General features: G+C 38.0%; 2 protein-coding genes and 1 non-coding gene across 3 annotated transcripts in view; all 3 read right to left on the reverse strand.

The window, feature by feature from the left end:
* The window catches only part of LOC123659666 (kelch-like protein 3), a 36,692-nt gene that overhangs the window by 1,705 nt on the left and 8,048 nt on the right, over positions 1-26,939 (reverse strand). The window contains exons 2-9 of the mRNA XM_045594863.1: positions 7,134-7,290; positions 6,888-7,050; positions 5,070-5,203; positions 2,196-2,355; positions 1,608-1,758; positions 1,296-1,373; positions 934-1,051; positions 492-661 (exon numbers count right to left, since the gene is read on the reverse strand). Of these exons, the coding sequence (XP_045450819.1) occupies positions 492-661; positions 934-1,051; positions 1,296-1,373; positions 1,608-1,758; positions 2,196-2,355; positions 5,070-5,203; positions 6,888-7,050; positions 7,134-7,290 (1,131 nt within the window). The remainder of the gene's footprint in view (positions 1-491; positions 662-933; positions 1,052-1,295; positions 1,374-1,607; positions 1,759-2,195; positions 2,356-5,069; positions 5,204-6,887; positions 7,051-7,133; positions 7,291-26,939) is intronic.
* On the reverse strand, positions 5,546-6,097 carry LOC123659667 (probable small nuclear ribonucleoprotein E). The gene has a single exon (XM_045594864.1). The coding sequence runs from the start codon at positions 5,956-5,958 to the stop codon at positions 5,671-5,673; it is 288 nt and encodes a 95-aa protein (XP_045450820.1). The 5' UTR covers positions 5,959-6,097; the 3' UTR covers positions 5,546-5,670.
* On the reverse strand, positions 6,761-6,832 carry Trnag-ucc. Its single transcript has one exon. It is a non-coding gene; the product is annotated as a tRNA-Gly (tRNA).

The raw sequence follows: 26,939 nt of genomic DNA on the forward strand, positions 1-26,939 counted from the left end.
GACACGAGCCCAGCACTCACTCGGGGTGGTAGCAGAGCGCGAAGGCCTTCTTAGCCAGCGGGTAGACGGCGGGCGGGTCGGACAGCGCGAACAGACAGGCGCGCTCGGCGGGCACGTAGCTAGTGTGACATGTGACCTAGTGTTGCCATGTGAGTACGACACGAGCCCAGCACTCACTCGGGGTGGTAGCAGAGCGCGAAGGCCTTCTTAGCCAGCGGGTAGACGGCGGGCGGGTCGGACAGCGCGAACAGGCAGGCGCGCTCGGCGGGCACGTAGCTAGTGTGACATGTGACCTAGTGTTGCCATGTGAGTACGACACGAGCCCAGCACTCACTCGGGGTGGTAGCAGAGCGCGAAGGCCTTCTTAGCCAGCGGGTAGACGGCGGGCGGGTCGGACAGCGCGAACAGGCAGGCGCGCTCGGCGGGCACGTAGCTAGTGTGACATGTGACCTAGTGTTGCCATGTGAGTACGACACGAGCCCAGCACTCACTCGGGGTGGTAGCAGAGCGCGAAGGCCTTCTTAGCCAGCGGGTAGACGGCGGGCGGGTCGGACAGCGCGAACAGGCAGGCGCGCTCGGCGGGCACGTAGCCGCCCGCCCCCGCCGCGCCCGCCCCCCAGCCCGCGCTGCTGAACCCGCCCAGCGGGGGGCCGCGCGCCGGCTGTCGCACACAGGCAGAGGGGGTGTTACTATGACGTCATACTTGGTTATTTAAATGTTCGAATGTGTAGTTTTAATTGCAGAGGATGTTCGATAGTCAAAATATACAAATGTACACTCTTCGGCTTGTAGCCGTACACAGTATAGACTGTGACTTCAACGAAATCAATTTTGCCTTCCGTTGAAAACAACGACATAAATTAGTTGGTATAAGAATATGAGTGTTCGGTGCGTGGACGTCCACAGTGACGTCACGTGGCACAGAGGCGGCACCTGCAGCAGCAATAGCACGGGCGCAACGCCGTCGCAGTGCGAGTGGAAGGCCTGCGCGGAGAAGCCATGCGTGGATGCGCGGAACACTAGTCGCCACGACTGCTTCGGACTACCGCACCTGAGAACAACACACAATCAACCTATCAGATAGATGTGTCTGGGAACATAAGCCTGAGACATTTTTTACTGAAATCATTACAAAATTATCTGCTGCCAATGACGTTTAACTTAAGCTTTAAATATAGAATTCGATGTTGTACTGCCGCAAGTAGAGTAGATTGAATCTATCAATTTATTCATCTCTCCTTCATTAAAAATATATGCCATTTATAATATTAGTTGGATATTAAACAATACTTTACCAGCTGTTAATAAGAGACTGGAATGCACTCTTATCTTGTTGCAGGATCACAGAGCCAGCGAACATGTTCACTGCCAACCTGAAATTATAATTGATACAAAATTGATTTCGTAATGTTGGTCTGTAAATATGCCTAATGTATAACGCAACGTGTCATGTTCTGTGTAGTATTATGTGTAACGTGTGTAAGTGGGTAGTATTATATTGTGTGTTGTGATGGTGGTTAGACGTAGTGTAGTGTGGCATGGTCTGTAGTATGATGCGTGGGAGCAGTATGTAGTGTTCAGTGGTACTTAGTTTATAATATATATACCGCGGCTGTGTGCGCTTGTCGGGCTCAATACGAGGTTCGTGTCGCTCGGGTCGCGGCGCGGCGTGCAGTGCTGCTCGTCTGTAGCGCTCTAGCGAGAGTTCCATGGGAACAGCACCAGTCGGCTCCACCTCCTCCGCGAAAACCGTACTATCTGCACCACATAGTCTTATCTATTTATTTAAACTTTATTACACAACTAAAAAAAAAACAACATAACAACACACCGAGATAACAGGTTGCGCAAAAGGCGGACTTAAGGCCGTACAGCCTTATCTACCAGTCAACCTTAAGGCGTAAAATGGTAAAAATAGTAAAAGGTAAGTGTTAAGGTAGAACTATAAAACAGTACAAGCAAATTAAACATACGCATATAAATACAGAGATATACTTATATATATACTACTTATATAATATATACATACTACAAACAAATTAAAAAAAAAAATACGTCCATACAAAAGTAAACACACGAAGAAATGTCATAATAGTAACGATGTAAATCGAGTGGGCGAACATTAAGAATGAGGCCTGAAAGTGAACACAAGTCGGTCCAGTGACACAGTAGTCAGAGATCAGGGCCGCACTCACCGATGAGCAGCAGGCGCACGTGCGCCATGAGCGGCGCGAGGTGCGCGCAGACGCGCGCGCGCTCCTCCTCGGTCCAGTGCGCGGTGGGCTGCGTGACGCCGGCGCGCTGCTTGGCCCAAGCCAGTGCGCAGCGCCACACCTCTTCTTCTTCCAGGCACAACTGCCACCACCACCCATATTATACTCATAGAATTTTTACATATTTTTAGGCACCCATAAATGCTTTACAATATTACAAAACAGCCATCCATAAAATAAGCCACACAAAACTTTACCATTTCCGACTATTTTCTCCCCCCTATGTCAAGCTGTCACACTTTCAGCGATACCCCATATTATTACCTCAGTTCTGTGGCGTATTTTAAGATTCGGCGAAGAAGCGCGCCGGGCCAATATAGTTTTCCCCTCATGAATGAAAAAAGGCAAAAGCAGTATGTATTAAAACATTTCGGATAAAATCGGTTATTCAAATTTTTCGGCTGACCTCTTTTTTTAGGCCAACCATTGCGTAAAATAATCTAGCAAAGGGAAAATATCCGTAATTTATTTCGGCTGATCTTTTTTGACGTATCTTTGTTTACATTGGTGAGATTTTATTTTTAAAAATCGATTAAAACAAAAAACTATCGATTCTTGTAAAAATGGATTATCCCTAGTACGTAAGTATAGTCGGCTTACAGCGCTCCTCGGGCTCGGTTTGTGCCGCCCTGGGCCACGACCCTTTTGGCCCTAGGGTACGCAAGCCCTTGCAACAGCTTAAACCTTCTTCCTTTATGTTTTGTTTTAATTTCGAAAATATAAACTGATATATGTATATAAATACTCGTATATGTTTTTAGGAGAAAATAGGCTTCTATATATATGATGACATTCTATTTTTAATATGTATGATTTTTTTTTTGTGTTACCCACACGTTGAATTCCTAATGTGTGGGTAACACAAAAATAAAATCGTACATATTATAATAATCTTTTTGTGTTTAGTAGCAGAAGTACCTAGTCTACTGAGTATAATACAAAGTAATAATTTCATTTACTGCCAGATGGCGCTGTAACTAGATTTCGGGCTTTTATGAAAAACAAACTACTTTTCTACCATATATACGTAGGCAGTACATTAAGGCCCTATTTCACAGATTGCTTTTAATTTGCCGAAAGCAATTTGACACATGAGGGTCTTTTTCACCATCAAAATCCGTTATAAGATATTTCTATTTACATTTTTGAAAATAAAAGTTGTAGGTATTTTGGTGAAATAGGTACTGTCCTGTTTTAGCTCCTGCTGTTAGTCAGGATAAACTTACATAACTATACACAACAGGTGAAACTGGCCCTTAGAGTACAACTAAAATTTATGAATATAGTTGTTAAAATGAGTTTAACATTCTGAGTTATAATCGGAACAATAATTAAAAATAAACATAGGAACTGTTAAATAAATCATCCTTTTTACTTGTGAGAGTTTTCCTACTGGTATTCTTTTCTTTAACTATTTCTAACCAGAACTATCGATTAAATCACTTAGGACAACAGAGCAAAAATTAACAGATGATTATATTGAATAACTTTCTTATAAGTTTATGTGAGACCAGATAAAATAAATCTATTCGACTTAACTCGGAAACATGGCACACAATCGTTCAGAGAAGTATTGTACAAATCTGTATATAGAAACAATTGCACAATGCAATTGCAAACACAAATTAGGTTTATTCAAGGATTGGACTAATACAACTGAATTTTACACATTAATGAACACCAAAATTCACTTCACAAGGTAAAAAGAAGGAAAATTAAAATTAACAGAATAAATTGTTAACTTTTACTTTAAGAAAAGCGGTTGTGCCAAATCTATACTAGTGTGTATTTAGTATTGTTTAGATCTAGTAATAATTTAGTTTTATAATGTAGTTTATTTAAAAATGTTAAACTTGTTAGTTTTAGTATAGAATAATAATAGTATAGAACTGACATGTACATATATATAAAAGTCCCTAATAAAGATATTTAAAAAAGTAGTCCTCAATCAACTGAATTCTTTTTGTGTGTTTTTTTCCAAATCCGGTGATTGAAATGTGGACGAGTAGTTATTGAGTTATCCCTAATAATGCATATTTCAATTGGGTATCTTCTAACTACCTACATTATTATCACTTCAGCCTAATACAGTTCACTACTGGACATAGGATTCCACAAGTTCGCGCCAAAAACGTCGTAAACTCGTGTATTTTCCCCATAGTCACCACACTGGGCAGGCAGGTTGGTGACCGCAGGGCTGGCTTAGTCGCACCGAAGATGCTGCTGCCCATCTTCGGCCTGTGTATTTCAAAGCCATTGATGGTTATCCCGCCATCAGTTCGCTTTTTAGTTCCAAGGTGGTAGTGGAACTGTGTTATACCTTATTTGCCTCTTACGACACCCACGGGGAGAGAGGGGGTGACTATATTGTTACTGCGGTAACCACAACAGCTTACCTACATTAATGATGGTCTCATTTTATTACTAACAATGTAAATTGAAGTCACGTTTTTTGTTGAAACAAACACAACTACTTAATTGGTCTGTAAAAGTGGTTCAAAAGTATATTTCAATTAAATAAATTTCAATTGCAGAGATTGGTACTCTTGTAAATTGTCTTTAGTTTTCGGAAATTTTGCAAAATTTGAAGCAATCTTTTAATTTTTCGTTACATGAGATTCTTCGATACTGTTCTGTCATTTCAAGTAACGGCATGAATAAGAGATATAGTGATTCATCTATATAGATCTCAGTCAAAGTTAGGTAAATAATATTCACTCAAGGACCTTTACAGCGGTCTGTTGAGAAAATAATAAGCTTGGATAATTCAGTATTCATTACTGATTAGATACTAACAAAGTCTGAAGATATGAGCTTGATGAGAGCATCTTTCGGCAGATTTAGGAAAGAGTTTGTCTTCACGCAGTCCGCTGCATTGTCCCCTATAAACGCTATGCAGCGTTCCATGAAAGACGATGCACTTTTGCCTCCTGGAATGTATTCATTTTTAAAAATTAAAGAATATTAATTACATTTTTAATAAATCACATATTCTTCAAGTTTTTTCTATATTTACAATTTGACCTGTATTTGGTATATTATGAACAGATAATTTGAAATTAACATATTATAAATATCCTGAACAGATCTAGATTTGAAACAAATATTTTGTTAATTACTGATTAATAGTTATAATATTATTGTTGAAACACAAAACTGCTACAATTTTAACGGTTTTTTTACTACAATAAAGGTATATTCGTTTTAGATTTTTAATATTCAGAAATAGTTATTCAAAACGTTAACGTTATAGGTTAGAAAATAAAAGTCGATTTGTATCTTAAATTTAATGAAAAAAAGTATGTGTGGAAATCTATAAAACACTTTCACATTTCACAGACAGTAACCATCACACTTATCAGCTAGAATTGTCCATTTGCTTCTCATAACCCCTAGCTTATACTGTAGCGTTCGGATTGACATTTTGAATCAACGTTATGTTGTCGCCTTTCATCATTATACGACCGATTTGCTTCCGATTTTTCGTTTTCGTGTGCACTTCCTCAGCTTCATCCAATACAATATTCATATATTCGTCGAATCCCACGATGTGGCCTTCGATCCTCAAATTCAAGTTCTCGTATAACCAGATTTGTACGCGGCTTCTGTTTTGTAAATATCTAAATATAAGGTTGATGGGCTGTACCATCACCTTTTGCACTTTTGGTGGGCCCTTGTAAGCCATCTTTACGTGTTATAATTTGATTTGAAACAATAATTTACTAAAAGCAAAAGACCGCCAAGCCGGCGTCGTTTTTTATACGTCAATGGAGTTTATTGGAAGCCACAGACAACGATCAAAATGGCTGCTATTGTAGATTATACAAAATACCAGTGTTCCCAACTCTTGAAATAATTTTCACTAAATGTTATAACAAATATCCCTAAATTAAAAAACAAAACCCAAACCTAAAATTTAAATTATTAAAAAAATCCGATTTTTTTTTATTGGTTTTTATTTTTTAAAGGGTTTTAAAATAGAAAATAACTGATTTTGTATACTTTGCTTTAGTATTTGAACATGTTCTTTTAAAAATTAATAATTGAGGAATTATTATTTTTTATTCGTTTTTCATATTAAAATATATTACGTTCTGATGAACCAAAATTCCCAAAAAATTGCCATTAAAAATTTATCCTTCTATGACTTTTCCGCTATTTGCAAAATATTCCTAAATTTAGGGGAAAATCCCCCAAGTTGGCAGCACTGCAAAATAAGCTTGTAATTTATTGTAGGGACTGATAGGGACAAACGCGAATTTTTTATATAAAAATGTTCTTTTAATGAATATATTAATGATGGTGTTTTTATTTTTTATTAAATTTTTATATTCTTTTATTTACATAATTTTCATGTAGTTTCCATATTAATTTTTTTCGTTTTAGATACTTTGTTTTTATAAAAGATTACATTTACGAAAGTAAAAATAAAAACTATACAGCTTTATTATTATGTGCTATAAAATAAATTATAAAAACAAAAAGTGTGCGATGGCCGGGAATCGAACCCGGATCAACTGCTTGGAAGGCAACTATGCTGACCATTACACCACCATCGCCACAAGCTGTTTTGACGAAAAGAAGAATTAATAACTTAGCAACTTTATAACATACCTGGTCTATCTTGAATTTCCATAGCAGCAGCTAACAAAGTACAAGCACTCTCAACACTTAAGGTGGATGTAACGTGGTCTTCACAAGCTGCTCGGAGATCTTCCACTCCTAGATCTGCTGCTAATGTCATCATTTCAAATACACCAGAATCTTGAAGTAACAGCTAAATAAAAAATATAATATATAAAAAGATTCATTTAATAAAATTAATATATATATATAAAAAGTTATAAAAATTAAATTTACTTTTCCCGTGTACACATATTGTATGAAAAGTCGAAAGGTTTCTGGTTGCACGTGTGGCATGCGTATCGGTGTCGGTTGTGATCCGGCAGATGGCGACACAGTGCAGCCAGGGATTCGGCATATTTCACCTCGTTTCGTGTTTTGAAAGCTTTTACATCTGTTGAAAAACAAAAATATTATTTTGAGTAATTTTAATTTTACTTATGTTCATTGCTCATTCGAGAATTGTAATATTTCTTTTATGAACTACTTGTCAAAAGATGGCGACACAGTCCGCAAAATCTAACGAGATCATAATATAATAATTACTAGCATGACTTTATATACCATTTTATTATTAATTAAATAGATCCATGAAATCTTAAAATGTTTATTATTGTTAACATAACTATGTTTATTAATTCTATCTAATTCGTTACTATTGTCGTGCAAGCGTAACTTTTTTTTCAGCATTATAAAATTAGCGGTACGAAATAGTACAACAACGCTTTAAGGACAAAGTTATAACCAAGCGAAATAACAAAATTCTTTAGGACTGTGAAACTTTTTAAGTAGTTAAAGCGCACTGTCTTTGAGTATCATCTCGTAATTAAAAACCGATAATCTTTCAGAAGATGCAGTTGTAAAGTTGGAACGAAGTGTTCGAAAACTCGAACCATATAACTAACAATACGACTTCGCCTTTTGCTGAAATAATAAATTTCATTAACTCGCTGTTTAAATAAAAAAAATCACACTTGTTAATATTACTTATAAGAATTCTGTACCGGAGGTTCAAAAATACATGCAATATACCCACCACTCCTACCATAGTAGTCGGTGTTGTGACACTGCGACATCTTTACAATTTTTGAAGTAAAACTTCTTTTCACACGCTTGACTTGGGTAGTAAGCTGGCGAATGCGTGGCCAGGGCGTTACGAAAAGTGTGATCAACCGAGGCGAACGGAAGTTGAGAGGAAGATATAAGTTGGTGAAGATAGAAAGAGACAGGGTTACATTTCGTATATTACTGTAGGGGCTAAAGAAGTTTTACTTCAGTCGTGTGGTCTAAAGCACACTTATTTTTATTATTTTTGACAGATAAAAATGTATTATAAGAAATTCTTCGTGTCAATTATAGAAAAAAAAAAACTATTTTGTCATTATTCATTAACATTCAATAGGCTGTATGGATTATAGTCCTTTGCCTTTCCCTATTGGGGATAAATTTTAAAACAAGCATAACATTCAATATAAATATGATAAGCATTTAAAATCTTTTTCGATAGTACGGAACACATTTTGTGGAATTGTAAATATCTCTTGGCTGTGTTCAGTACTGCACTACTTTATGTTTTGAACCCTTTGTTGGAGTTATTTTACAATCTAACAAGAATTTCCTTTGCGCTTACGTATTATGTTACCGTCTTTGCGGTACATTTATTTATTTCTAATAAAAAGTACAAAGCACGTACCAGTAAACCGAGAATTGTATAAAATACAGTACTGTAAAGAAATTTTAAGATAACCTTTTTGTACGCAGTTCGCAATACTTTAATGATTACATGTTTTTATTTGAATTCGGTTAATTAAAATTTTGAGCTTAGTAGTGTTTGACTATTTTATTGACACTAAAGAAGCATTATATACTAGATATATATTATATATAAATGTAAAATTTACTAGATACTACTACACTAGACTACTACATATAATATTCTAAAATTTGATAGCGCACTTCAAAAAATTTCGCGGCACGGCGCGGCAGGCTGCGATGGTGGTATGCGAGACGGTGGTTGAGAGTTGAGAATCACTGAAATACATTATCGTCAAGTAGATGAACCAATTTACGAGTATGTACATTCTGTGTAATTAGCAAAATTACTAATACAAAAAAAAAGAAGTGATAGTAAAACCGCTTCTTTCCGCCTGCACTAGGGACATTACTTTTTTTTAAATTGTACACTTCAGCCTGTAATATCCCACTACTGGGCATAGGCCTCTTTCCCCATGTAGGAGAAGGATCAGAGCTTATTATAATCCACCACGCTACTCTAATGCGGGTTGGCGGATATATTCTCTACTATGAGTAACGATCGCTATCAGGTGTACATGATAACAACCGGGACCGACGGCTTATCGTGCTCTCCGAGGCACGGTGTTTACACGAGGCACGGTTTAAATTGTAATATTTTATAAAGTCGAGGATATAATAAGAAGGTAATGTCTACGGAGACATGAAGATTTAATGTTAACTAAATATTGTAACTAAGTTAACGTTGCTGGATAACAAAGACCAGGTACATTAGGGTAGAGCGGGGCTTAAAGGTCCGCGGGTATAAAGGTCCACCATAAGTATCTAAAAAACTAGTGACATATCGTTCTTTCCGACTATACAAGTTGTGAGAGGGGTGCGCGGGAGACGTAACAAGGTCAGTGTTGCCGTTTTAGCCATTTTGTGGCTAGATCTAGCAGATTTTCAACGGTTTTAGCCTAAAAACAATCCATTTTAGCCACCAAAATAAATCTAGCTACTTCTGGCTGCTTTTTAGATTGTTACTACATACATATTTTTATTACTATAAAAAGTCTACCGCCTAATACATACCACCATACGGTACCAATACTACCAAACTAAAATACATAGTTAATTTTAGGCAACACCAATAATGTCTGCATTATGGCAGGGGGTTCCCGAATGAATGTTTATCTTTAAGTTGATTTAGGTTCGATTGAATGAAAATGGACCGTATTGCTATTACTGTTGAGCCTAGTTTGTTTTGCATAAGGTCAATACTACTCATGTCAAAATGTCAAAGCGCAAGAGCAATATTGTTATTGTATAAGGGAAGACGCTCGCAAGCAGTTTCTTTTTTTTTTTAACTTTATAAGTGAATACTTGTGTGAATTATGGACATTCCTTTAAAGAAATGATATATTCAAAACTGATGTATTTCAAAACTAATTTAAGTTCCAATTAAGCATCAGCACAATTTAGCATTGTGCTCCACTGAGTCACATTATGCTCTGTAACAACTGTACTTATATACTCTTTGCTCTGTAATCGGAAAACGCACACTTTAGCCACTTCTAGCGGAATTTCGAAAGTGATTTATTTACAAAACTGGCAACTTTTTTCTTTGATGTAGCCACAAACTAGATTGTCCTAACGGCAACACTGAACAAGGTATTGCCGGCAGTCGAGCGACATCGCTAGCAGGAGATATACGACCACGTCTCGAAATTTTAACGTAAGTAAATTTTTTCATTATTATTCTTTTTAGTTTCGAGCACTGTTATTTCGTTGACCATGCTTAAACGAAGTTTATTCGTATACGTAATTTATTTGTTTATCACGATTTATTATCATTTTTTAGCTAGTTTGAACGGTAATTTTTTTTATAACCTGTTAATACACTTACACATGGTTGGGGTAAAAAGGTCCACTATGGACCTTTTAGCCCATCGTTAATATATTGGCAAAATAAGATAAAAAATATTTTTTCTTTCAGTATGCGAAACTATAAAAGAAAAACTGATCGGGGCACAAAATCTGTGGAGTTAATGCAACCTCCTGTTCTGTTGGTTTTAGACAACCATTCTTCACATTTATCTGTACCAACTTTAGATTTGGCTAAAGAAAACGGAGTGGTCATGCTCTCTTGTCCTCCACATTGTTCCCACAAGTTACAGCCACTCGACGTGTCGGTATATGGACCTTTTAAAAGATATCTTTCTTCAGCTCAAGATGTATGGATGCGAAATAATGCTGGTAAAACAATGACTATCTACAATATCCCTGGAATCGTCCGCACGTCTTTACCTTTAGCCTTAACACCGAGTAACATAATGAGTGGATTCGAAAAAACTGGTATATTCCCTTTCAACCAAGATAAATTTAACGACGATGATTTTGCATCAACTTATGTAACGGATCGCCCTAAGATATCTGAAAATTAACCACAGCCTTCAACGTCGTCTATTCCTTTACCAACAGTATTGTCTGATCTGAGAAATGAACCACAGCCTTCAACGTCATCTACTCCCTTGCCAACAGTATTGTCTGATCCACGACCTACAACGTCGTTGGACCCGCAGCCATCAACATCATATGGTGCACCGATATCAACATTAGTTGATCCATACGAAAGTTATTCGCCCGATATTGTACGACCGCTACCTAAAGCCGGACCACGAAAGTCAACTATTGTTAGAAAACGCCGCAAAACTGCTATTTTGACGGATACACCAGAAAAAGAAAGTCTACGTCAAGAACAAGAAATCTTGAATAAGAAAAAGGCTAAAGGAGTAAAGCAGAAAAGCAAACCAAATAAAGAAGTTGAGAAAGTAAAAAAAGCAATTTTACAAGAGATTGACAGTGATTCTAACTCTGATGATGAATACTTTTGTTTGATTTGCTGCGAGAAGTTCAGTGACAGTGTTGCAGGTGAAGGTTGGATTCAATGTAATCTTTGCAAACAATGGGCCCATGAAAAATGTATTTCAAATAGAAATCGCATTTACTTTGTTTGTAATAATTGTGATTCAGGAAACGATGACTCTGATTAAGATGAAATATAGATACCAAAAACGTTAATTATGTTATAGTTATTATTAGAAGAATTTTATTTTTTTTTAACTTTAAAAAAAAACATATTTTGATTTTTTTATCTTATAAGACTAAATAATAAAGTAAAATAAGTATGGCAAAATTCACAAGGATAAGTGTTATCTTTTTTTAACTATGTTGTATTGAGACTGAGTAGTGGTTAAAACTCAACGGTTAGAAATTATTCATATGTAATGTTTCAATTATTGTGATATGATAGGAAATCTAGAAGAAAATAGTTTTTGTTTGTTAAAAAATACTATTTTTGTTATAAAAGACTGCTTAAATATCATGAAACTTAATCTAAGTATGAAAAAGATTTTTTTTAGGTGAAAATAATAGTTGTTTTTTACTTTTGGTTTTTGGAATAAAAATAAACTATCGAATTTTATTGAATCAAATATTGTTATTATTTCATAAAAACTTTTAAAAATACAAACTAAATAGTGGACCTTTTTGCCTCCTGGCTGTCCCTTTTTACCCCAACTATGGGGTAAAAAGAGACAGACGACAAGATCTAGAAAAATTGGAAAATTGAGTTAAACATAGTCAGATAACTGTTTGTTTGAATAGCATTATATATTTTGATATAGCAGGCTCGGTTTTCACGGTATAATGCAAAATAGTCAAATTGGACCTTTAAGCCCCGCTCTACCCTACCTAAGTTAGTAAGCTTGTTTCTTGTCGCTGTCTTTTTTTGTTAATGATATTTTTTTTGAGGTTCGTCAAGTGTGTGGTGAAATAAATATTTTACTTTGATTTCATTTCTCTATCTTTATTTATTGATTGCAAGAATCGGATGGAAATCTACAACACTCAAAATTCCTTGCATAATGCAGTTCAAGGATATAGTTACAAGGATTAGATAACGTACAAATTAGTCAGATGTTGGTCTGTGGCACTTTGAGTGCATTTGACTAAGTATACTTGTGTGTTCACGAAGGCTTAGAGGCTGTGTTAATTCGCATTGAGAGGATTTTGAGAGTGACGAAATTTCAAGTGAAGTCTTCATTACAAAATATAGTTTTATAAATTAGGAATTTAATTCCACTGATTCACCGCAGCCTAATACAGTCCACAGCTGGACATAGGCCTCCAAAAGTTCGCGCCAAAAATAGCTTGAACTCATGTGTTTTGCCCATGGTCACCAACGTTGGGCAGGCGGGTTAGTGAACGCAGGAATTTAATGAATATTAATATAATAAGTAAGTACATTTAAGTTCTATTTTTTCTTTTTTCACACTGGTGACTTACCACCCCATTTAATAGTAAAAAATGTTTAAATAATTAATATTTGTAAACATGTAGTTTGTATTAGTGTTTTCACACGACAGCACTTGATGAAAACGTTATGATCTAGTTTTATGCGTGTATATTTAGATTATTAAATCAAAACAGCAGTTTAATTATTTTACGGATAAAAAGTAAAGTTAAAGTCATTCTCAAATTATATAAATTGATTGTTGCGATATGGAATTTTGTTGATGTAGGTACATACATGACTTAAAACTATGGTCTAAATAATTACATAGCTTGATAAAATTTTAGAATGACTGCGACTTTAGATTAACAAAATTTCTAAAGATTGCTAAGCTTGTACGTAGAATACTCTTGATACTAGTGATCTATCGCCAGACGAGCAGTAATGGAGCTAGGCGGTTTTAGATAATTAATCGAGCGCGGTGTAATCACGAGCACAGTTTGACAGCGACATTAATCATTAGAGATTTTATCCCAGCCTGTGATTAATTTTGTCACACTGTAGGAACAACGGTGGCTATTGTTTTTGTTTACAATCTTTATATACTTTTTAACGATCTAACAAATACATTAATAAATATTTATATTTGATCAGAACAAAGAAAACAAGTCATTTATTTAGAAAAAAAATATTGTCTTTGTTTCAAACAATTGAATTACCTACGATTGTTTGAAGTCATGAGGTATATACATATTATCTGTATTAAGGTCAAACTAATAAATATAATAGTTTGTGATTCTTTAAGCGTGTTGGTATTTAAGAGCCATTTCACAATTTTACGCTCTGCAAGTTTAGGTAAATTTGGTCGCATCGCGTGAGTCGTACGAGCCGCGCGATCTTTGTGCTAGTAAGTATAGTGTGACAACCAAAACACCATCTTGATCATTTTCTAATGTATAATAAAAATAAATAACTATGGCATAAAATGTTTTTTACATAATTATATTGTTAAAAATATCAAGTATGTTACCTATATAACAACAGTCAATAAATTTAAAAAAGAGATTTTAGATTGATTTGAGAGATTTTATAAAAAAAACAAGTTTTTTAAAATTGATTTAGTTTTTTCAGTTTACGAATGAATCTAATATTTACGATATGAATAAAATAGCATTTTATTATGCCTCAGAAAGTCTGTCTGTGAATGTGAGTTGTATAGTTTTGGATGAAAGTAGAACATCAAATTTTAGCGGTTTTAATTTTTTTATACACTCAATGATACCGACAAACATATTATTTAACAAATAACAAGACAAACAGATTGAAATGCCTATTCGTATTTGATAATGTGAGAAAAGAAAATTAAATTATACATTTGTTTACAGAAATTATCATTATATTATTTTACAGTCATTTTCGTAATATGTTTATTTTTTTGAAAGTATCAAATGCGGTTTATCCGCTATAACAACAGGCGCTTGGCGCGTGTGAGCGAAAGAAACGGCTGCGCAGAATTTGGCATGGACCTTACCTCTAAGAGCGCTGGCGCTCGACTGATTTACTGGGCTTGATGCGTGGTAATATATACATCTTTTTATTATTTAATATAAAATGTATTAAAAATAAATACATCTTTTAATTATTATTTTTTGTATTCCTTAATGATGTAAGTTTACTTTGATGAAGATAGTTCGTTAAAATTTCTTAGTTTTCTAAGAAAAATATCGCTTTTAAAATTGTATTTATTTGGAAAATATTCGTAACTTTAAATATTTTCATCGATTAATAGAGATACAAATGTAATAATAAACATTTATTCTAGTATTCAACAACATTATATTCCACATATTACGATATTTTTTTTAAACGATTTCAACGTAGTGGTTATTGAAAAGTAGGACTTCAAAGTATACATTGCGACCGTTTAACCAGGGAGGAGGCTGATGAAAAGGTTAATAATCTTATACACGTAATATAAATTAAAATTGTTTCCCTCTATATTACTACAACACGGGTTGCTCTATTAAATTTCAATAATAGAAATTATATTATTACATCCAATACTGAGATTAACGACGTCAAAATGTTTCAATTCCGCGGATTTTTACCAATTTTTGTGAAATGTCTCTTAAACGTCATTGATTTAAGTTATAAAAGTATATGTATGTATACACTCGTCAGAAGCAGTTATCTATGTGGTAAGTAAAACCGTCTTATTTAATACTCGTCATTCGACGCCATTTTCCAAAACATTTGTAGTTGGCTGGGAAAACGTTTGCTACGTCTTATAATTCAAGAGTTAGGTTATTAAGTTTCAATCATGTAAGTAAGGCATGTTACATGGGAGTCACAAAGTTTGTGCTCAAAACAGATTTATAATGATGCGGCTTCCCGCCATTGCAGCTGACGGCGGCAACGGCAACTTTTAATAGTGTTGCCATTCCGTGTCGAATATCCAATTATTTATTATTTATTTTAGTTTATGTTATATATTTTTTATATGACAAGAAATGTGTATCAAATTATGTGAGTTTAACATTATTGTATTCAATTACACCGTGGCCGTGTGCTGCCGGCAGAGTAGAATAGCACCACCCCCTTTCTTCCCGTGGGGGTCGTAAAAGGCGACCGAGGGATTAACCTGGCTCAAAATTATCAGGGTCCTGGAGAAGGAAAACTTCATTTGAAACCCGGAACGGGGTCTCCGTCAGGCATTCGTGGCATAGCTCTAAATGCGAAAGACCCCTGCAGCCAAACTGGCTCCACACGTATCGACTCGTCGTTCCTGTGGGCCTCGCCAGTGAGGTCGAGAGGGTGGCGCAGAGCTTAGGCAACTCTGCGTTTTCCTTAAGAATGTCCTAGGCGACACAGTGTCTGTCTGTGGAGAGGATACTCCACCCACGTCAGCTCGGCTTCGTGGAAAATAACACGGGGAGTGGCAGTTACCAGTTTTAAGTCCGCGCGTATGGACGTAAGCGCGGGCGCTAGGGGTCGCTCTCGTCAGTGGGAGGGTCCATCGAAGGCCCACTGATTGGTTACCGCCCGCTTCAAGCTGGGCAGCCCCCGGCCAGTAGGGTACCGATCCGTCTCGGTGCTGGTTTGTTCCTTTAGGGTGTAGGGAGCATCAGACTATATCTGGATAATTGGCGCCGTTATCTAGCACACCTGCGGATGAAGGTCAAAATAATAATAAAAAAACAAAGAACCAACATAACACTGCCATGCGCATTTCGACATGGAATGTCCGTACTATGAGGACAGGTCTCCCGAACACCTGCGGAGATTTACAGAACGTACAAGATCCGCGTAAAACCGCAGTGATTGATATGGAGCTCTGTCGGCTGGGTGTATCATTATGTGCCTTGCAAGAAACGAGACTGCCTGGTGAGGGATCCATTCGTGAAAAAAATTATACGTTTTTCTGGAAAGGTAAAGACACTGAAGCCGTTCGCGAGCATGGTGTTGGCTTTGCGGTAAGAAACGACCTCCTGTCATCCATAGAAACACCACACGGTGTGTCGGAACGTGTTATGGTGTTGCGTCTAAATACCAAGTGCGGTTTTATTACAATCATCTCCGCCTACGCTCCAACGTTGATGGCAACCGATGAAGCCAAAAGTCAGTTCTACGACCAACTTGAATCTGTGATACAGAAAGTAAAACCCCGAGACCGCCTTGACATCTTGGGTGATTTAAATGCTCGCGTCGGCCAAAATCACAGTGCGTGGCCAGAATGTATTGGCACCCATGGCATTGGTAAGATCAACGAGAACGGGCAACGCTTGCTCGAATTCTCTTCAAGACACTCACTTTGCGTTACCAATACCTACTTCAAGGGAAAGCCATCAAGTAAGGTTTCCTGGAGACATCCACGCTCTGGTCATTGGCATCAACTTGACCTAATACTCACTAGAAAGAGCGACCTGGGCGAAACACTTCACACACGTACCTTTCACAGCGCCGAATGCGAAACAGACCACTCCCTCCTCGTGGCGTGTATTGCCGTCGTAAAAAAAAGATCCACTCATCCAGGCCGTTCGGTAGAAGACGAATTGCTCTTCAAAATACCAGAGACGATGAGATGGTCCAAAAATATGAGACTTCGGTTCGCAGCGAAACCGCTTCCTGGGATGCTTCTATGTCTGTGGATGAAGAGTGGAGTAAAGTCAAACGACTCCTAACAACAACAGCTTGTGAAGTGTTTGGCCACCAGGATACTAAATCACAGGACTGGTTTATTGACAACATCCAGCAACTTCAACCTCTGCTGGATTCCAAACGTAAGGCAGCTCTAAACTACCGAAAAAACCCCTGTCCGAAATCATCCGATGAGCTTAGAATTGCTAAAGCAAATTTGCAACGTAGTACGCGACACTTTGTTAACGCTTACTGGAACGACCTCTGTATGAGCATTCAATCTTGCGCAGACACGGGTAATTTTGGCGGCGTTTACTCAGGAATCAGAACCGCTTTAGGGCCAGTTATTAAGAAGACAGCTCCACTAAAAGAAGCTGATGGCACTATTATATCAGATAGCCTGAGGCAAATGTCGAGATGGGTGGAATATTACACCGGTCTATATTCACAACCAGTGGACGTTCAGCGGGAGGCTGTGCATAACATGCCGAAACTGGTCACCTGGGAGGAGCTAGACGATCCGCCTACTGTAGAGGAATTGCTCAAAGCTGTCAAGCAGCTAAAATGCGGCAAAAGCCCCGGCAGCGATGGCACCCATGCCGAAATAATCAGACTCAAGTGTATATTACCTGTTCTGCACAATCTATTGTGAAAATGCTGGGAAAAAGGATACATACCGCAAGATATGCGCGACGCTAACAACATAACTTTATATAAGGGTAAAGGCGACCGCGGCGATTGTAACTGCTACCGTGGGATATCCTTACTAAGCATAGTAGGCAAGCTTTTTGGACGAGTGGTTCTTGGGCGAATCCAGAAACAAGCTAATCGTGTGTATCCGGAATCACAGTACGGGTTTCGTGCACAGCGTCCCGCAATCGATGTGGTGTTTACGCTCCGACAACTACAGGAGAAGAGTAGGGAGCAGAACATACCTCTGTTTGTGGCGTTCGTTGACCTGAATAAGGCTTTCGATACGGTTAGCAGAGATGGACTATATAACGGACTTGAAAGCATTGGGTGTCCATCAAAACTTCTGAGCCTGACGAAATGCTTCCATAAAGATATGAAAGGTTCTGTCATATTCAACGGAAACACATCCGGTCCGTTCGAGATGCGTAGAGGTGTACGACAGGGCTGCGTATTGGCCCCTACCCTGTTTGGTATATTCCTTTCATTACTCTTAAGAGAAGCGTTCGGCAATGACCAACAGGGTATCCATTTTTATACGAGGACGGATGGGAAGCTCTATAACATCACAAAACTTCTCAAATCCAAGCGTAATCGCGAGGACATTTTTGTAGACAGCCTCTTATTTGCCGATGACGCAGCTTTTGTCGCTGACTCCGCTCTCGAGCTTCAGACCATATTGGACAGGTTCGCCCGGGCGTGTGCACTGTTCTCAATGACGATAAATGCCAAAAAAACCGTTGTGATGGTGCAGGGAAGCACGAAAATACCGAAAATTACGTTGGATGGCGTGCCCCTGGCTGTCGTAAACAAGTTTGCGTATCTAGGGTCTACTGTGTCGAACAATCTCTCGCTTGATGCGGAGATCGATATTCGTATCGGCAAAGCGGCGACCACCTTCGGGCAGCTTAATACGAGAGTATGGAAAAACAAACATCTTACCACGCGTACCAAGATGATCGTCTATCAGGCATGCATCTTGAGTATTCTCTCTTACGGAGCTGAAACCTGGACGACGTACGCGAAACAAGAACGTCGACTAAACGCCTTCCATATGCGCTGTCTTCGTAACATCTTGGGCATATCCTGGGAGGACAGAGTTACCAACGAGCGGGTTCTTAATATTGCACAGCTGCCTAGCTTCACAGCGTTACTCAAGCAGAAGCGGTTGCGTTGGCTAGGGCATGTGCATCGAATGGAGCCCTCGCGCCTGCCTCGGCGGATCTTGCTTGGTGCTGTAGCAAACGCAAAACGTAACTTGGGGAGGCCCATGCTACGGTTTAAGGATTGCGCTAAACGAGATATGCACGCCTTTGGTATCGACCACCAAAACTGGGAAGCAGTTGCCGAGAGTCGTGACGGATGGCGTAAAGTTGTTGTGGACGGACGCAAGATACACGATCAAGCTTGGTTTGAGACTTTAGCGGCAAGAAGAACGCGACAACAACAAGCTTCTTCCGTCGCTGACACCACCCGGTTTACCTGCAGGGCGTGTGGCAAAGGTTGTCGCTCACGTATCGGCTTATTTAGTCACGAAAAGAGCTGTGTAATTAACTCAAGCTGACACTGTTTAAATCGTCTGCAACAGACGGATTGAGGCCAATGATGATTCAATTCATCATCATTACAGCCTATACAGTCCACTGCTGGACATAGGCCTCCACAAGTTTACGCCAAAAATAACGTGAAGTGTTTTGCCCATAGTCACCACGCTGGGCAGGCGGGTTGGTGACCGCAGTACTGGCTTTGTCGCACCGAAGACGCTGCTGCCCGTCTTCGGCCTGTGTATTTCAAAGCCAGCAGTTGGATGGTTATCCCGCCATCGGTCGGCTTCTTAAGTTCCAAGGTGGTTGTGGAACCTTGTTATCCCTTAGTCGCCTCTTACGACACCCACGGGAAGAGAGGGGGTGGCTAAATTCTTTAGTGCCGTAGCCACACAGCACTCAATTCAACTGATTCAATTACAAATGTTGATTGTTGCAATTTTTAGCTAAGTTGACCTATATTTTCTTGTTAAGTCTTTACATACCTACTAAAAGTATTTTTACTGTCGGTGAAATTGTTACTAATAGATAGATAAAATTGAGATAGATTTCATAACAAATTCGATTACACAAGAGTAAATCAACAGGTAATCAGTCAAGGATGGTAAACATAATTACAGCGGTCGCGGAGGCCATGATTGATGAAACGACAGCCGCACGGCGCTGTCGCGGTCTAGCCGCGGCACGCAATCTGCATCGCCGCGATTAATGACCGTCTGCGGCAGAGCTGTGACAACGATTTATCGTCTTCGGCTTTTTACGATATTTAGATTATTGTTGGTATTAATGTTATAGCTTGAATTATAATCGTAGTTAACTTTATTTAAATAAGGATTAATTGAGGTTGGGAGAGTTGGGGAATGCGCTTGTGATGCTTCAAGTGTTGCAGTCGTCTATAGGCTATGGTAACCGCTTGCCATCAGGAGGGCTGTACGATTTTTTTCGACCTATAGAAGATAGAATATAGAGTATAGAAATTAGACTTAAAAAAAAACTTTTGAATTTTTTCAACCAAATAACTATAAATTATTAAAAATCCAAATTATGTTTGGCGTAATTCAATCATTCGGAATGGATTTGAGGAGAACCGGCAAGAAACTTGGCAATTATTTTAATCGACCATTGGTGCGTTTACGGTTTACGCTTAGTCCGGCTAATGCAGTGTAATTGGCGACACCTAATAATGTCCTCTTAATCCTTTATAGGAGATTCAGTTAATTGATTAACTTAATTAGTTTTTAATCCATATGCATATAATTAAAAATACTAAACAAATTAGGAAACATTGAGATGAGCGTAACAAAATCTCACTGTGACCACTGTTCAATTACAAAGACTAAATGAAGGGCCGGAGGGAAAAAGAGGGTAGATAATTCTATGCAATTAAAAAAATCGACTGTATGTTTTCCCGTGGTTCTTCAAACACTAACAAGTGCAGGAGTAAAAAATACGTTCCAAATATATATTTATTATCAAATCTACTACGATTAATCTATTCAAAATATTGTAAATACACGCATATTGCAAATTACAAAGTACCCGCAATTTTTATGTTTATAATAGAAAGTATAGAATTCAAAGCCACCACTCCTATTAATTTAATAAATATTCATACAGTTAATATTATCTCAATACTGGCTTATCCACTGGCAACATGCTCGCCAATCAAGTGACTGGCGCCACGAATTACTGCTATTTATAAAGCCCTACATTTTCATCTTCTCATAACTCTTTACCGACGCACAGATTGCTGTAATCTGAAATCGTAAATGAATGTATTGGATTTTTTCGAAATGAATAACAGTTTACTTTGTATTAAAAATATAGTTACAGTTTTGTTCTCATAAAAAATGTTATGATTATGAAGTGGATAATAGGTCGGTAAACAAGCGTAAGGCTATCCTCATAATAAGCGATTGCCGTCGATAGCTATACGTCTGCAAACAATTGAAAAATCTATTATTTGAATCACAATTACATTTAAATACTTTAGAAAAGGTACAAAATTATGTTGCTCGCTCCTATATTTTTTTAATATATAACTAGGTCGGCAAACAAGCGTACGGCTCACTTGATGGTAAGCGATTACTGTAACTTATAGACGTCTGCAACACCAAAAGCATCGCAAGCGCCTTGCCGAACCTATCCCCAATTCCCCCTCAGAAGCTCTCGTCACCTTACTCATCAACAGGGACAAAACACTGTTTGAAATCAGTATTATTTAGCTATGATGTTCTATAAGGTCGAGGTACTTCCCCAGTCGGACTGCTCCTTATTTAGAGCAGGACATTTCCTGCTGTGCCCTACCTCAGTAATAATACAAGTATACGAGTCTACCCCTATATATAAATAAAAATGAAGTAATGTCTAAATATTTACTCGCATAACTTTTGAACGACTTCAGAAAATTATATATTTTTTTGTGTCACATTGTCGGATGAGAGATAGCGGACGCGTTATAACCACGAGCTATATATACCAAATGTACGATGAGCCAAACGTAATTAAGACCATAAAGATCGGGCACCTGCGTTGGGCAGGGCACGTGTTGCGGATGAACGAGGCCAGAGTACCCAAACGCCTTTTAGAAGGCCGACCGGAGGGCCGCAGAAGTCGAGGCAGGCCCAAGCTCAGATGCTTGGACGGCGTCGAACAAGATATCAAGATCTTGGGAGTAACAAGTTGGAGAAGGAAAGCCTCTAACAGATAGGACTGGAGAGCTTTGCTGGTCCAGACCTAAGGCCCACCCGCGGCTGTAATGTCTCAGATGATGATGATGACATTGTCGAAAGCGAGACGTGACTATAAAAAAATATTTCTTGAAAAAATGTGCGGTACGAAGTTTCCAACGTCAACTAGTTTTATATAAAGATAATAAATGTTATGAAAGTTCTAGAACGGTTTCCTTTAGAGTAAACCTAACGCGAACGTTTAATAAGACGTCGCACGCAGGCGAGTGTGGATCCAATTTGCGGTTCTTAACAAAGGAAGCTCGACCGAAGGTTTTCTAAAAATATTTCCTTTCTTAAGAACCCTAAACGTTTCATGTCGCTGCGGAATTTCAATTTCTTAGTTTCTATTTCTATTAACGTACTTTTACGATTGAACGAATGAGTTAATTGTATAATAATTGTATTGTCGGACAATTATACTTAATATAAGGTAAATTGATTTTGAGGTATGAAAATTGCATCTATAATGGAAAATAAATTGATTATTTATTATAATTGTATCGTATTAATATTTTGTTGATATTGTATTTGTTGGTATCAATTTATAACTTTTAAAATTAATTGAGATCGATGTCAAAATTACAGACTCTCTGAGCTTCGTATGTTTTATTTTGTATCGTATTTGTTTTCATTTATTATTTTATTGTATGTAAATCCGTACTAATATTATAAATGTGAATGTATGTTTGTTTGTTATGCTTTCACGCGAAAACTACTTAATCGATCTTCACAAAATTTTGTACACATATTCTTAGAGGTATTAGAAGTAACATAGGATACTTTTTATTATAAAAAAAAAATCAATGCGGGCGAAGTCGCCGGTAAAAGCTAGTATTAAATAAGTGTCTAATTAATTTGACTTTCAGAAACTACCTATAATATCTACTAAGTATTTATAATTTGTTTTAAGACTATTTAACAACTGAAATAAAAATTAATTATTTTATTTTCATAAGGTTTATGTCATACACAATACTACAAAGGCTTTTTTATTTTAAGTTTAGAATATCGAAAAGATGAATTACATTCAAATTCAAATTTATATTGTAAATTTCAAAACAAAAATTTAAAAGCAGAAACCAGACATTGCAAAATAGTTATACTTTAGTACAAATATATATACGAGTAGTTAGTTACGTGGAGACGACTTTATCTTTGAAGGAGATATCTAATACGAACGGACCGCCGATATTGCTCCGAGTCGCTTTATTTTGAGGAGACGAGGACAGATTTATGAAACCTGTATTAATGTAGAATTTATAAATTCGTCTTGGTAGCAAACCTACTTTATGATCAACAATAACTACTTATTAAATCCGTAACTACCGCCGGTCGGGCCTCATCCTACCACCGGAGCAATACTATTTTCGTTATTTTTTTTTTTATAAATAGGTCTATTTAAAAGTGATAAGTGATAATAATTTTAATATATTTATTTTCACGAACTCAATATTATAATGTCAATATAACAACAATTTCAGTGAAAGTAATCAGATTAGAGTCTGTAGCCGAACTAGCCTTAGGTATTTTGATTAAAAGAAATAAATACATCATTACATATATTTTTTTACAATGCAGTATTAAATCAAAACAAGTAGACATTATACTTGTTTATTTAAAGTAACCGAAATATGTTAAAAATATAAATAAAATAGGAGAAATACTTAAGTTAAAATATTCACAGAAAGAGATGTTATTATTATCTGATTGCATCAATTTCGATCGTAAACAAATGGAAACACTAAAATCATGTTTCAGAAATTGAAAACGCAACTTGAATTTCTTGCAAACGTGAAATAATCCATTTTCGTCGAGCAGCTGTTGCGAGCTAGTGGTTTCGGCATGCAAATCGCCAGCTCCGGTAGACTTATCAAGAAATATTTATGCAAATCGACCGAAATGTGCTTCAAATAGCTCGCTTTTTGTTGTTCGTCAAACGTTCAAGAACTTCGGTTATTGTTTGTGGATCGTGATTGCATGATCGCTTTTTGCTGTTAATATTAAATGCGAGGTACTTACATTATAGCTGGTTGCATGTATTAAATATTTTTACTGTTTTATTGTACAGCGTAATTAAGACGTTTTGTGTATTACTGCTAATACGTAATTTACTTTTATATGACAAGAAAAAATTAGTAAATATTACTTATTTTTTTCTAATGTTTACGCGAATTTCACTCATTATAATGTAACAACTTTATAATGAATATTAGATATTATATATTAGAAGGCTCTGCGGAAGGCTCGATTTGACCACATTGGCAGAATTGGGACTAGACTTGCGTCATACCCACCTGGTAGTAAAGCCTTTTGGTCCCTGGCTAAATCGGTCGAATCGAACTTCTGTCGCCCCTCACTACCTCCACTGATAAAACCCGATGGATCACTAGCCCACACCGCTGAGGAGAAGGCAAACTTGTTTGCAAATCTCTTTGCGGAATCCTCGCGTCTTGACTTAGGAAGCGCCACACCTCCAACTTCTTCGATTCGATGCGAGACGTCTATGTCTGAAGTCCGAATCCGTCAAAAAGAGGTCCTTAAAACCTTGCGCAATCTGGACGTAAATAAAGCTAGTGGTCCTGACGGAATACCTGCCATAGTACTTACTAGATCGTTCAATAAGTCCCGAGACTAACCTGGAAATGGCGCATATATTAAAAACTCTTTTGATTTTTAAAAAGTACTGGCTATCAATACAAGAATATGTGTCAAATTTTTAAAAATGGAACAATAAAATTATTGATTTTGAAACATTTAAGTGACGCTACGGTTGTGATTTCGATACAATGGAAAAAAACGAGTTTCGCGTGTTGATAAAACATTGTTTTTTAATGGGAAAAAATACCGTTGAAGCACAGCAATGGCTTATAAAATGTTATGCAGAATCAGTTCCCTCTAAAGCAACCATTTGTCGGTGGTATGCCGACTTCAAACGCGGTCGCATGGACACCAATGATGGGGAACGCTCAGGTCATCCAAATGAAGCAGTGACTCAACAAAATATTAACCAAGTCCTCAAAATCGTATTGGAAGATCGGAAGGTAAAAGTGCGAGAGATAGCCGAGATAGTGAAGATTTTGGCTGGTAGTGATTTCACTATTTTACATAAAAATTTGGCCATGAGAAAGCTTTTTTCTAAGTGGGTGCCGCGTTTGCTTACAACTAATCAAAAGGAACAACGTATCAATGATTCAGAGCGATGTTTGGCGCTGATGAATCATAATAAAAAGGATTTTTTACATCGGTATGTAACAATGGATGAAACCTGGATATACCATTTCACTCCGGAATCCAATCGGCAGGCAGCGGAGTGGAGAGCGGCTGGTGAAAGCCGCCCGAAGCGTCCAAAGACTCAGAAATCGGCCGGTAAGGTTATGGCGTCTATATTTTGGGATGCGCATGGAATACTTTTCATCGACTACCTTGAAAAGGGGCAAAATATAAATAGTGAGTATTACATGTGCTTATTGGAGCGATTGAAGTACGAAATTGCGGATAAACGGCCTCACATGAACAAAAAGAAAGTGGTGTTTCACCAGGACAACGCGCCTTGTCACAAGTCCGTGAGAACGATGGTCAAAATTAATGAATTGGGCTTTGAATTGCTTCCTCATCCCCCTTATTCGCCAGACTTGGCCCCCAGCGATTACTGGCTGTTTGCAGACCTCAAAAAAATGCTTCAGGGTAAGAAATTTGACTCAAATAGTGAAGTTATCGCAGCAACGGAGGCTTATTTTGAAACCAAAGACAAATCGTTCTACACACATGGGATAGAAAAGTTAGAAAAGCGTTGGAGGGACTGTATCGCTCTTGGAGGAGACTATGTTGATGAATAAAAATTAATTTTATAAAAAAGACCTTTTTTTAATACTTAGTCTCGGGACTTATTGAACCACGTGTTAAAACTTGTGCGCCTGAGTTGTCTCCAATCCTGACACGTCTGTTTCGTCTCTCTCTAGCGACAGGACAAGTGCCGAAAGCCTGGAAGCAAGCTAACGTGCAGCCTGTGCCCAAAAAGGGCAGTCGAGCTGACCCTGTCAATTACAGACCTATTTCCATAACGTCCATACTCTGTAAGAGTATGGAGCGTATACTGAATAACCGGCTCCTGGCACACCTTGAGAAGAACGATCTCCTTAGCGACCGACAGTTTGGTTTTCGCCGTAATCGGTCCACGGGTGATCTTCTGGCGTATGCCACTCACATTTGGAGTGAGGCTATCGAGAAACACGGGGAAGCCATTGCGGTCTCGCTCGATATTTCGAAGGCATTTGACAGGGTCTGGCATGACGGCCTTATTAGCAAACTTCTTTCATACGGCCTACCCGCTTCTCTCTGTGTTTGGATATCTGACTTCCTGAGGGATCGATCGATCCGCGTAGTCATAGACGGTTGCGATTCCGATCGTTTGGCCATCAATGCCGGGGTTCCTCAGGGGTCTGTACTCTCGGCAACGCTATTCTTGCTGCATATCAACGACCTGCTCAAACCCGGAACCTTTGGGTATGCAGATGACAGCACCGTTGTCGAACGTTACGTGTCCAACGCACGAGCGAGTGGGTCTGAGATCCAATCGCTGAGGGAAGCTATGATTCAGCGTCTGAACTTGTCCCTTAAAGCTATCTCCGATTGGGGTGACGCAAACCTGGTCAAGTTCAACGCCTCTAAGACCCAGGCGTGTCTTTTTTCGGCAAAGCGGAGTCCTTTCCATCTGACTCCCTCTTTCCGAGGTGTACCCATGCCCATAACCGGCCGCCTGGAGCTTCTTGGCGTTACTTTGTCATCCACCCTCAATTTCGGCTCAAACATAGAGACAAAGGCTCAAACAGCTGCCAGAAAACTGGGCGTCCTCTCGAAGGTGAGACAGTACTTCACTCCGGAACAGCTTCTAAATTTATATCAAGCGCAAGTT

This window comes from Melitaea cinxia, chromosome 14, assembly GCF_905220565.1.
Source record: "Melitaea cinxia chromosome 14, ilMelCinx1.1, whole genome shotgun sequence".
Taxonomy (NCBI): domain Eukaryota; kingdom Metazoa; phylum Arthropoda; class Insecta; order Lepidoptera; family Nymphalidae; genus Melitaea; species Melitaea cinxia.

Bases quoted from the DNA above. Each gene is read 5' to 3' on its own strand.
- LOC123659667 (XM_045594864.1), bottom strand. From the start codon at position 5,958: ATGGCTTACAAGGGCCCACCAAAAGTGCAAAAGGTGATGGTACAGCCC.